The 13,619-nt window shown below is 32.9% G+C and overlaps 1 protein-coding gene and 1 pseudogene across 1 annotated transcript; both read left to right on the top strand.

Moving 5' to 3' along the window:
* The first annotated feature begins 1,030 nt into the window (after positions 1-1,030).
* LOC120116483 lies at positions 1,031-2,593 on the top strand (annotated as a pseudogene).
* Positions 2,594-8,327: 5,734 nt separating this feature from the next.
* On the top strand, positions 8,328-13,233 carry LOC120116482 (E3 ubiquitin-protein ligase XBAT32-like). Its single transcript, XM_039136961.1, has 10 exons — positions 8,328-8,836; positions 8,911-8,970; positions 9,057-9,128; positions 9,243-9,418; positions 9,502-9,662; positions 10,254-10,312; positions 10,461-10,507; positions 11,147-11,287; positions 12,357-12,448; positions 12,592-13,233. Exons 1-10 carry the CDS (start codon positions 8,642-8,644, stop codon positions 13,080-13,082), a joined length of 1,494 nt encoding a protein of 497 aa, XP_038992892.1. The 5' UTR covers positions 8,328-8,641; the 3' UTR covers positions 13,083-13,233.
* The last annotated feature ends 386 nt before the right edge of the window (positions 13,234-13,619 follow it).

Here is a 13,619-nt window from a genome sequence, read left to right as displayed (position 1 = left end):
TTGGCCCTTCCCACTTGATTAATATACAAACAAATAAATAAGGTACCAAACTACGAGATTGGAATAGAAGGGTCTGTCCAAAGAATGGGACCAGAAAAGAAAGAAACAATACAAAGCTAACTATTTCATAAATAAAATAATCCAAATAGAAGAAAATAGGCAAAATAATTATGATTTTTTTTCTTCTCATTCATACATAGGATTTTACTGATTTTTCCTTAAAAAATGGGGCATGCATTGGGTTTGATGCATCATCAAGTCAACCCTCAACAAGAGCCTTGTAATTGACGAAATCGTGAACGAAAGTCTCCTTTTTTTAACCTTATGCACATCGAAAAGTTTAGGGAAAATTACACCCAAGGTCACTTAATTATAGTTTTGATAATAGACATCATTTTCGTCTACAAGGTTATAAGGCACTTAATTGAAATATTTTAAAATTTATATATATTCTATTAATTTTCCTAATTCAAAACAATTCAATAAATTTAAAAATTCCATCAATTTACTTTTTTTCTTACGATACTGTCAAACCAACTAAATTTACCAGATCAAAACAATAGTTGGATAATTATATTCTACCATAAAATAATAACAAGTTATTGTCTATTTTTATATTAAGAAAGTAAAATAACATATTGTGGAGAAGAACAAACAATTTAAGAGAATAACAAAAAACTAAAATAATAAAAATTTTAAATATGAATTGTTAAATTTGTTAAATTATTTTAAATTAAGACTAAAATGATAAAATGTATAAATTTTAAGGATTAAAACTATTACTATACCAAGTCATGTCATTATTCCGTCTAATATTTAATAAGAGAATAACATGTCTATAACAAAATTTTAATTAAGTGACCTATTTGTAACTTCTAGGAAACAAAGTGATATGTATGTTGCCAAAACTATAATTAAGTGACATTGGGTATAATTTATCCAAACGTTTATAACTTTGCAGAATTTACGCAAATGGGATATGGTATCATTTATTTTCTCCATTAATATCATATTCAACTCTTCTCTCTCTCTCTTCCATCTCTTCCTTTTGACTTGAAGCTGGGATGGTGTTTTTCTGGTAATCTCAAATGGGATTTTTGCAAGCAAATGATTCAAGTTTAAAGTTTCAGTTTTGGTAGATTGTGTCCAGAAACAACAATGGAGTTGATCTTCCATGAAATGAAGGAAAGAAGTTTGCTTTCTCCATCGGAGCAACCGTATTACCTCCCACAATCACCAATCCCTTTACTGCCTCCACCACAAAACTTGAACTCCGATAGTTTCAACTTGAACAACAAGGTCAGTCCGAGCATATTACTCATTATCATAATCCTAGCCATCATATTCATCGTCTCCGGTTTGCTTCATCTCTTGGTTAGATTTCTCATGAGACCTCCTAATAGAGAGCCAGAAGATATAGACAACGTGACGGCTCTTCAAGGTCAGTTGCAACAACTGTTCCATCTCCATGATGCCGGTGTTGACCAATCTTTCATAGATACTCTCCCTGTGTTCCACTACAAAGCCATCATTGGGGTGAAGAATCCTTTTGATTGTGCTGTTTGCTTGTGTGAATTCGAGCTTGAAGACAAGCTCAGATTGCTTCCCAAATGCAGCCATGTATCGATACTTGGCTTTTGTCTAATTCAACCTGCCCTTTGTGTAGAGCTACTTTACTCCCTGATTTCTCTTTGAACAACACTTGTTCACCCATTGTTCTTGTGCTTGAATCTGGGACTGAGAGCTCGAGAGAGATTGTAAATGATAGAGAAGGAGTTCTGGGATGTGAAATCGTTGAAAACGATGATGTCAAGAACGAAACAGTGGTGGACTCTGGGGAAAAAGTTGTGCCTGTTAGGCTAGGAAAATTTAGGAACGTTGATGGCGGTGGTGGTGAAGGTAGTAATAATGGTAATGTTGATGATAGGAGGTGCTTTTCCATGGGGTCATTTGCTTATGTAATGGACGAGAATTCTCTGTTGCAAGTTCCGATAAGAACTCCGATGAAGAAACCATCGAGGAAGAAGAAGACTTCTTTGCCGTTGACACCCGGTCACCGTCCGGTGATTTCCGAATACGATTTCGATTCGCGTAGATTCGAAATCACGAGCAGTAGCAGTGACAACAACGGGAAGGCCATCGGTAAGAGCAAGAAAGAAAGCTTTTCGATATCGAAAATTTGGCTTCGGGGGAAGAAGGAGAAGCTGAATCTTACAGAGGGTTCATCATCAAGGAGGACCTTCTCATTTCGATTACCGGAACACCACCATGTTGGTGCTGCTAATGGTGGTGAAGTAGACTCCGGGCGGTGGGGAAATGGAGTGAATGAATTGGGTTTGGAAGAGGAAAACCAGAGCCGTTATAGCTTAGATTCAGAAGCTAAAACACCATCTTTTGCAAGGAGGACACTGCTCTGGCTAGCCGGGAGACAAAACAAGGTTGTTCACTCATCGTTTACACCAAACATCTAGCTTCTTTTTCATTTTCATTTTCCTGGGAAAATCCTGTAGCTGGAAATTTGGTCACATTGAAAGAGATCTTTTTTCATTTTACTTGTCCAAATCGGGTTATCATTTTTGGTTGTTTCTGGGTTCAGATTCCAACTTCTTACAGAGCAAATTAAGCTTTACAGTTTACATACAGTTCTGGTATTGTTATTGGATTTGTTGCTGAGTTTGCTTGAGAACATGCAAGAACAAAATGAAGTTTTTTATTCATGAACATGGAATGTTCAAACATGAGACAATAAATGATGACGGTAAGTAAGAAGTGGGAAATCAAATTGAATTTGTGCTCTTTCGTTTTGCATTTAATTTGAAAGCGTAGTGACAGAAAATTGCCGTAAGGCTCGTGAGTCTTTGCATTTAATAGTCTTTTCTCTATCAATGGAGTTCTCAAGCAGCTTGAAATAAATTTAAATATATCTAAAATTCGATTTTTATTTATATAAAAAAAAATTGTTAAAAATTTTACTTAAAATTAGATGTGCAATAGATATATCTAATTACTCAAAACAAAATCTTAAAACTCAAAAAAGACAACAAAAGAATAGTCTTTCCTTTAAATAATAAATTACATATAAATTTATTACCTAGTATCTCACATAGAATAATAAATATAATCTCCATTGGTAAAATTCAACATCGTATAAGATATTGAAAGTAATTCCAAGAAATGGAAAAATAATTTGGGAGAAAAACAAAGATTAAATTGATATATTTTTTAAAGATGAAAATTTTAATTTATTAATATTTTTCGAATTAGGACTATATGGATAGAATGCATAATTTTTATAGACTAAAACTATTATTATATCGTGCTATGTTAGACTATCATTTTAAATTTAACAACCGAATAACTTATATATAAACAATATTTTAAATGAGTGATTAAACTATAACTTTACAAAATATAACTTATTTATAGCCGAATCAATAATTCAATGACCTGAGATGAAGTTTACCCATTTAAAAAAGGAAAAATATGCAAAAGATTTGCATTGATTAGAGGGAAACTAGACATTGATGGGGTGATGTCTACTAAGGTCACGGGAGCTATTGGGACACCCTTTTCCTAACATTATTTGTCCCACCTAACACCATTTACCACTGTATTTATGTGGACTCCATTCCTCTTCAACTTTAAATTTGACATCTCAACTTTTAACTTATTACATACTAATAACACACCAACTAAACGATTTTACTGGTAAAAATATAATTGTTATTTTTTTAAGTTCTGAATTCGAATATCTTATATACATAGGTATATGGACGTCTAATGTCAAGACTATTCATCATGGTCAACATTTTCTTCTCTCTAAATTCCTCCAAGAACCACCATTTTCAGGCCCCATCAAAAATAGTTTCATCTCCTTCATCTTCACATAATTGACCCTCCGATGCAACAACCATAACACCATCAATACCTTGCTCATCCACTCCAGCACAAATACCGTATTCTGCCGCACCATGCTGCTATTTCCATTACTCCCCACCATTGGATCCCATCGTTCATGACCATCATCAAGAAAATTCATAAAAACTTACCTCCACAATGTTATCGGGAATTAGAACCATGATCGTCTTTATTAAATGTTGATGAAAATAAATTTGATTCGTCAGCCGTTGACGATTCATCTTTTTTACAGATACAAATGTTAATTATCAGATTTAGTTGTCAAAATTACATCAGAGGCTGATGAATGGAAGATTCAGGTGACCATCGGACAGAAGTAATTCTTTGGGTGGCCTGACATTGTCGAACGTTTGGTTTGGTTGATATTCTGAATAGCTCTATTAGAGAGTCTTCTTATCTGTAAATTGCAGTATGCAGGTAGGAAAGTTTTTGAGTATCTCCAAGCTGTAATTTTGATCTTTGATGGGACTGGGACGTTTCATACATGGCCATAAAATGTCTGCAATAAAGTGTCTCAGGAAGTAGAGGAACCATCTAGTGATGGTTCGACCACCCCCACCAAATCAACACATTCGGTTGGGCTACGCTCGACAAAGGATCTGATGAGCATGATCAGCACCCAATATCAAGTGGATTACTGCCACCTTACAAGTATTAGAATCATAGTTAATGAGAGCTGATACTTTTGGTATAATTGATATTTATGGTGATATTACTCAACATTCCATTGCGCCATTTCATGGGTAGCCATACGTATCGGGATGGATCGAGAGAGTAGTTGGGTCAGTGGCCTCCATATAAAATTTAAATTATTATATATTTTAGATATTTTTTATATTTTTTTATTAATAATTTGTTTTACACCAACTAAAATTTTGTAATATTAGCACAAATCAAGTGAATTCTATGATAAAGGAATTGTTGTTGTTCATTGAGGACCTGGATTCGAGCACCATAGATATCATGGATGTGAGCGTTTAATGTCGAGTGGTTGAGAGATATCTTTGAACATATATTATCTTATATTTACTCTAGATTAATAAAAAAAATTAAAATATTGTGTCTATCCCTGTATGCATCACACCAAACATCGATTGACTCACCACAGCCAACCTAAGGGGCGGATCACGGGAAAAACTATAACTAGAACTAGAAAATGGGAGCAAAGTCCAAATGAAAGTAAAATGGGGGTTCAAATTGGTAAATATCCCAAAATATTAATAATATATATATTAATAAAAAATTGATAGGTAATATTAAATACTTATATTTCTTCTTTTATAAGTTGAATGATTTATGTGAGCTTCAAATGACCTCTTTAATTTTTATATGTATGAATTCTGAATAGATGGATATTCTCAAATCTTATCACATATCAAAATTTATTATTTCAATAAGTTTTATTAACTTTAAATTTTGTTAAAATAAAATTTTTATTTAAATAATAAATCACACATTTGATGATGACTCTGTTTATATTTTAAAATTTGTCCATCTGAAAAAAATTAAGTACGACACCATCGTAGTAACTAACGTTATAGTAACAAATATATCATTTTTAATATATATATATATATATATTAATTAAAATATTATTATAATATATCAATAACAGTTAAATATTATATTAGAACAATAGTGTGATCTAATATAATAATAATTTTAGTCCTTAAAATTTATATAATCTATTAATTTAATGTTAGTTAAAAATAATAATAAATTTAACACCTAGTATTTAAAATTTTCACCATTTTAATCTTTACTTTTTTTTATATAAAATTACGTGTTTTTCTCTTATAATTTTTATATTATTTTCTTGGTATAATATCACTTTAACGGTATTTGTTTTATGGTAGAATGTAATTATCTAACTATTGATTTGATTTTTGGGGCTTACTTTCTTTGATAGTATCAAATAAGAAAAAGAGATTAAATTGATTGAAAAATTAAATATAAAATGTTAAATTTATTGAATTGTTTCGAATTAATACAAAACTAATAGAATTTATAAGTCTTAGGAACTAAAGATACTATTGTACAATATCACATTAGACGTTTAATTTCAATTTTAATGACGAAATAATTTGTTTATAACGATATTTTAATTAAATAGTATATTTATAGCTTAAAAATATTATTATTAAAGCCGTAATTAAATGGCATTGAGTGTAGTTTACTCGTATTCTCTTATCTCTCCTTCAAAATTTATAACGCTTCTTTTTTCTCTCATTCTCTTAATTAATAATATATTTTATCAATAAAAAACTATTTGAGACGTAAACTTGAAAATTTTATATTTCTTAAATAAGATTAGAAATTTGAATTTTGATATTTACTTATACAGCAAACTGAATTAGAAGAAGCATTCTCATAGTGAACACTGGCGGAACATCATGAGGGTCAAGGAGAGCCTTGGTGCCCGCTAATTTTTTTAAAATATTAATTAATATTAAAAAATATATATTTTTAAAAAATAAATAAAGAAAAATTTATCAACCCCTCAATTAAAAAAATTGTATTTATAAAAAATAAAAAATATTTAAACTCCCGCCGTAATAAATTTCTAATTTCTAATATCTTTAAAGTTTGAATCGAAATAATCGATAAATAAATTAGATATTATAATTTAAATAAAAGAAAATTGTTGGAGATTCCAACTGCCCCCACAAGTGGCCCAGACAACAACACATCTTATATGTTCTCATAATGCCTAAACATGCTTCTTTACCACATAATTTGAGCTATGCTTTGTTTCTTATTCAATTTTCTAAGAGTACAAACCCAGTTTTGTATTCATCTGATTCTTGTCGGTGTGATTGCTAGCCACGTGTCAAACATGATGCTTTGCACGATACTATTTCCATGCTGCCTTTTTGGCATCCTAAGCCGTCTATCAAGGGATACTTAAACATGTTTATACATACTTTATTATATTATTTTATGTTTATTAATGGTTCAATGAAAAAAATAGGTGTTCAGATTATTATTATTTTTTTAACTTGAAGTGTTTAATGTATTTTTTTTCAAATTAGGCGTCTAACATTAAACATTTTAAGTGTCGAAATATAATTCGTTCAAGATACGCGTCTAACATTTTCAACATTATTCTTTTAAGTGTTTACGCCGTAACAACGTTAAAAAACCCGTTATCACAATACATATCAAATAATATTTTTTAATGATCGTTATCACATAAACGTTTAAAAGACTAGTATCGAAAACGTTGAACATATATTTTAAACAAAAACTATTTTAGATGCCTAAAGTTAGCAAAGTGTATAGTTTGAGCATTTATTTAAATAATATTATCAGTATTAATAGAAATGATGAGTAAACAAAATAAATAAAAATATATTTTTAAATATACTTATAGGTAGAATGATAAAAATATTGTATTTAGATCTCGTTAGGATGTGTAAAATCTTTAATGTTTGGAATTTTAAAAGAATGGTAAATTACTGAAAATATCACTGAACTTTAATATTTGTATTAAATTTACTATTGAACTTTTTTTTAACGCTGAATTTTAGTTTAGGCTCAAATTATATCACAAGGTTCTTAAGCCAACTCGATATTTTGAGATACAATCTGAACTCGATCCGACCCGACATGACTTAAAATAATAAAAAATATTATTTTTATTCAATAAAAATAGTGATTTAATTAAAAAAATAATATATAGAGGTGTATTATTATAATTATTTTTAAATATATAAGGTAAAATTATTTTTCCGGTCGGGTCGGATATTTTTAACCCTAAATTTGAACCCGACCCAATCAAAATATAACCTTTTAAAAGCTCGATCCAATCCCAATTTTTTTAAAATCCGACCCAATTTTAAAAATTGTAAATGCAGTCCAACAATCTATGTATAAACAATAAGACTACATGAGCTGACTTTCATATAAGTGGCAATGAAAAATAACCGAGAGATGGGAAAACCTCAAATTACTACCAAAGTTGACTGCCCAATTCCCCCAATCAATAATAATACCCAATCATAGGGGCACTCTTATTTATTTTTTAATTTATAAAATTTTATTATACATGTCAATTTGGTGGTTGAGGTTGCTGTCTTCATAAAAACATCTCCCAGTTTTTATGCCAAATTTCTGTTTCGGTTACATTTGATGCTCATCCCACTCTTCCACATTTAAGTACAAACGTGTCTTCCATTTGGTCGAATCCTTTTTTTTCTAAAAAAAAAAGAAGGAAAAAGGCTTCAACTTTGATCATCCGTTCCCTGAAAAAGATGTTATTTTGAACAGGGTGTTTCAAATTCCGATTCTTTAAGGAGTATGCGGAATTTGGTTTTGCTGATTTTGGTTCATCCTGATAAATTTGGAGATGGGTATTTGTTAGCGGCGATAATTTTATTTGAGGCGGCGGAGATTTTGAAGAATTTTAAATGTTTAACAGATAGGGATTTGACTGTGACTGATCGGAATCTTTAATTTCTTCTATCAATAGGAAGAAATTTGTAATTTAATGTTTGTTGGGTCTTCCTTGTAAAACACGAGGCAGTATGTTAATCCATAAAACAGTCACACCCTGATCCATCTTTTTTTCGTTCTTTTTTTCAAGTAGTTGCAGGCAAGGTTCTTCGGATATATTTTTGATGTGTTCATTGTTGTTGGTTTGAGGATTATGGTTTAGGGAAGATTTTGTCTTCCCCTCCATATTTGAAGGCATTGATATCAAAATTGTTGGCTTTGGTCATCGATGAGATTTCTAAGCATTGTGGGGAACTCCTTTGGATGTTCTGCATCTGGGGAACGCTTAGTTTCCGCAGCAAGAGATGGTGATCTTCAAGAAGCCAAGGCTTTATTGGAATGCAATCCAAGGCTTGCAAGGTATTCAACTTTCGGTGCTCGAAATTCGCCTCTCCATTACTCTGCTGCTCAAGGCCACCATGAGGTATTCAATTCCTTAATTTCAGCCTGCAATTGTATCTTGCAAATTAATTATATCGGTATTATTTTTTCAATCAGATAGTTTCACTGTTGCTCGAGTCTGGAGTCGATATCAATCTCAGAAACTATCGGGGTCAGGTAATTCTAATCCGGTTTTTCGTCACTTAAACACCAACTAATTATCAACAATGGGTTATATTGTTTGTTTTAATTGTGCCCAACAGACTGCTCTGATGCAAGCTTGCCAATATGGCCACTGGGAGGTTGTTCAGACTCTGATTCTTTTTGGGGCCAATGTAAGATTTCTACTTGCAAGTTTAGTTTCATGTATTGCAATAGATCTGTATAGCTTTCGAACTCGAGTGATATTGGATCATAACAAGTGAATTCTGTGCTGCGATGGTTGTTAGATTCACAAAGCAGATTATCTTAATGGGGGTACTGCACTTCACTTGGCGTCCTTGAATGGTCATTCCCGTTGCATGAGGCTCCTCCTTGCGGATTATATACCTAGCATCCCCGACTGTTGGAAGATATTGTCGAATAAATCAGACAATAAAGAATCTACTTCAGTTTTTGATGAAGGGTAAATTTATGTTTTTCCTCTTTATTATTTCTCATATCTATTTTTCTGTTTTCATTCATTTTCATTTCATATTTACCTTCCAGTGCTCTTCGCGAGGTCATTAATAAACCTGCTGATGGAGGTGTCACTGCTCTTCATATGGCAGCGTTGAATGGGCATGTTGAAAGTGTTCAGTTGCTCCTTGATTTGGGAGCTTCTGTTACTGAGGTCACTGTGGAAGATGGAACGACAATTGATCTAATAGGTATTCAGAATTTAAATGTGCTAGTTCGCAAGTCCTTGCTTGATTCACAGTCTATTGGTTTTGCAGCCATTTGTTATTGAGCAATAACAGAAAAAATGTATTTTTTTATCTGATTAATTTTGCATTGCACTTTTCTCATGCCTCAGTTTTCTATTTTCAATTATTGTTGTTCTTCAATTGTTCTTCCTTTTCCCCTTATTTTTGATTTCTGTCTTTAATGTTTTTGCAAGCTGCCAATGTTCATCTGAATTACAGTATTTAGGTGGATTCCCTTCTATTGGCAGTTCGGTACAATTCTACCTATCTGATAAGAAATTTTCCACAAATACTGGAAGTTCTTAGTTCCATATCCATAAATGGCTAAAACTTCCCCGTTCCCTATCATTTTTTGTTCATTGGTAAAGCCTTTACTATCCGGTCAGACACAAGGGCCTCTTTGGTGTTCATTTAGAATGTTAATGAAAAATTCAGATGCTGTTGAACTAGTATTGCTTCTCTCGTGCAATCCTAGTTTTTCTCCTTTTTTATCTCTTTTTATTAGCCCTGTTTTTCTCCTAAAACAATGGCGTCATAACGTTTGTTACCTTGCAGGTCCAGGGAGCACTGCTCTTCACTATGCTGCTTGTGGTGGAAATGCACAATGTTGTCAGGTATGTCTTTTGCTTTGTGCAGCATCGCAACCACCCAAATGCAGGGAAAAAAAGGAATGGGAAGAAACTAAATCATGTATCAATGTCACTCATGCTTTATTTAATATTTAAAATTTCCTATTTATAGTTTTGATGTATGATGCTTCAGATTTTGATAGCCAGGGGTGCCAATATTACTGCCACAAACGCAAATGGGTATGTTACTGTGAATCCTATTATGTTTAAATGCTATGCTTCATTGTTACTTTACCATTGGTATAAAAAAATCCTTTTTTCTTCTTTTTTTAGGTTTAAAATTTGAATTGTATCTTCTGCTAAAATGCTTTATTAACAATATGTTTTTGCATTTCAAAAGCATGAAGAGTTTATTTTTTGGATAATCCAAAAGCAAGAAGTTAGAATAAAAATTATAGTAAAAATGCTGCCTTGATAGAAGCGGTTAGTATAATGTCAAAGTCTATAAGCACACGATGGTATCTATTGCCATCTTGATTTACTTTGTACAAAGGCATAATGCCATATTTAATCTGACTTACAAGATATATTTTGTAATGTCTTAAAGTTTAACACTGTCATGTTGACTACATCATATCAACCATCGCATGGTGGAAAATTTTTCATATAATTTGGTGAAAAAATGGCAGTTCAGTCTCTACTGTGGTTAATGAAAAGGCAGAAATCATGTTAGAAAGTTAACCTTTATTACACACTAAGTAAGATGCCTGGATATCTCGTTATTATTTGCTGCTTCCTTAAACTCATTGAGACAACCATTATTATGTGGTTAATGAATTATCAGATGACTGATTCTTGTTTTTCAATTATTACCTCAAGATGGAGTCCTTTACTGGTCGCCCGTTCATGGCGTAAGAATTGGCTTGAGGAAATCCTTAGCAATGAGCCTGATGGCCAGTCACAAGCTCTTCCTTCACCCTTTCTGTCTCTTCCCCTTATGAGCATTATTAAAATTGCTAGGTGAGTGAAATCTGTTTATGCCGTTTCATCAGTTCTCTGAGCTATAGACTTTTGTTTAACGTTGTAGAGTATTTGTTTCACATCTGTATTTGTTGAACTATGAGCTTTTATCATATTTATAGGACTGCAATTTGTTAATACTTTAGCACGTTAGATTGGAGTTTGCAAACTTAGTTGGAAACAGAGATAAAACTGGACAGCGGGTCTTTTAGTGAGGTAGTAGGGAGGTTGATGCTTACTAATGGAAGCATGTAAGTGTTAGAGAAGAAACTCAAGAAGATAAACATTGTATCTATAGTCTAATACTAGCTCAAGGAAGTGCAGAATTGAGAAAACCGGTGACAGCCAACACGGGTGATCATCTTCTACTAGTATTAAGTTTCTCCATGATTCATTCAGAAATTATAAATTGGTTTTTAGATTCCATCTATAAGGTTAAGATATATGCAGTAGCTAACTCTTCACGTCTTGAAAACTTATCCTTCTGCTCCGAGGTTTTAAGTCATTGACTCTCGAATCAGCTTGAAATCTTCTAGGCTGTGATAAACTTCCAAATGGCTCTTACTTTGACTGAACCAAATTCGTTAGTAGAAGTTGTAGAACCAAATATTTTCGATCGTCAATTTTTACCTCATACTTTGAAGTGTCTTTCACTTAATTTATTTACTCCCTAGTCCTTGTCTGTTCCCCATTTTCCCTTTTAATTTTCAAGCCATTTAGAATCCAATGTCTCAACAACCAAACAAGATTCGTAGGAAGGTTTTAGCATATTCAAAGTGTTGATATATATCTTTAAACAGAAGAAGGATTAAATAGGTAAGAGGTAATTTGTAAAATTTTCGGTGTCGTACTATTTAATTGTTTTAGTCAGGAAAGAAATTGAATGGATAGATCCAAGATAATTCATAGACAAGTGGATGTACGTATGGACATGCATTTGTGAGTAAATGCAGGCAATAGTTAATAATTTATGAACATGATGGCTAGTGGATCTCTCCAACCATTTTTCTGCTAAAAGCTAAGCTTATCATATGAACTAAACCTTTTCACCCTACTTTGTCTTGTGAAGAGAATGTGGATGGAGGACTGATGATTCCTTGTTCTCATGCCAAGATCCTTGTGCTGTATGTCTGGATAGGCAGTGTACAGTAGCTGCAGAAGGTAACTTAATCGTTTCGTGCACACATCCTGCCAGATCATATTTATTTCGGTTTTAATCGCTTTGATCAATTTAGTCTATATGATTTTAATCGTGTTTGTCATTGATGTTTATGGGATCATGAGTTATATTGCAAATGGTGCAGGTTGTGATCATGAGTTCTGCATACAATGTGCCTTATACCTCTGTTCTACAAATAACACCACAAATGTAGCCAAAGGCCCAATTGGCTCAATTGCCTGTCCCCTTTGCCGTCACGGAATAGTATCATTTGTCAAGCTCCGAGGAACGAAACCAACGGTTAAGGCAGTTGCAAGAACTAGTCTGTCCCTATCTTTCTGCACATGTTCTAGTGAGATGCCGGAGCCAACTTCAATGACAACCCCGCTTTGCAAGCCAATGGTCCATTGCACACGAATTTCTCCTCCTGGATCGTCGTTCTGCAGCATAAGTCGTAACAGTTTCCCATCGATGAAAATCCAATCTAACCTCTGCATTGGAGCTCCGAATGCTAGTCCTTTAGTTCCCTGCCCCCCGGACCAGAATTTGCCAGGCTTAAGACGCTCGGCTTCGGAGGGCAGAAGGTCATGGTTCTCAACACTTAATCAATGTGTAACTACAGGCAATGCATGCTGATATTTTCTAGTGTTTTTCTCTTACATTCGTTTTTTTTTTTCTATCCAATGTGGTGGATTGCCCCCTCTAATTTTGCCCATAATTGCAAGTGAAACTTCATTTCGATAATGATTCCTGGTTGTGTAAATGCAAAGGACGTATTTTACCATTTGTTTTCAAATAAAGCCTCGGTTTAAAATGAAGCCTCGGTATCAAATCCCATTGAATTCAAGCAGTTGTATCTGTAGGGTATGTATGCATTTTCAACGGTTAAGAAAAACTATGAACATATATTATCTTGTAATCTCCTTCATCTATTCAAAGAAAATGAAATCTAGGTTTCAGCTTTGCGTTCACATGATTATCAGAATCTTTGATACTCCATTAGCATACTATACTTCTAACAAAATGAACAATATTTCTACATAATCAAGGACTTTGATGTTGCAATTTCCAATTTCTTAATGATTTCGCAAGGTTCTGGATGATGCAGCATTGCAGTGTTTTTGTAGCAATGATTTGCCATGTCTTCAGATGATTTTTTTGTTTAAATCTTGA

The sequence above is a fragment of the Hibiscus syriacus genome, unplaced genomic scaffold (genome assembly GCF_006381635.1).
Source record: "Hibiscus syriacus cultivar Baekdansim isolate YM2019G1 unplaced genomic scaffold, ASM638163v2 tig00110299_pilon, whole genome shotgun sequence".
Classification (NCBI taxonomy): domain Eukaryota; kingdom Viridiplantae; phylum Streptophyta; class Magnoliopsida; order Malvales; family Malvaceae; genus Hibiscus; species Hibiscus syriacus.
The sequence above is the reverse complement of the archived record's forward strand: the minus strand, read 5'-3'. Positions and strand labels throughout refer to the sequence as shown.

Coding starts and splice junctions, on each gene's coding strand:
- LOC120116482 (XM_039136961.1), top strand. CDS start 8,642: ATGAGATTTCTAAGCATTGTGGGGAACTCCTTTGGATGTTCTGCATCT. Junction 9,419..9,501: donor ACTTCAGTTTTTGATGAAGG/GTAAATTTATGT, acceptor TTTACCTTCCAG/TGCTCTTCGCGAGGTCATTA. Junction 9,663..10,253: donor AACGACAATTGATCTAATAG/GTATTCAGAATT, acceptor GTTACCTTGCAG/GTCCAGGGAGCACTGCTCTT.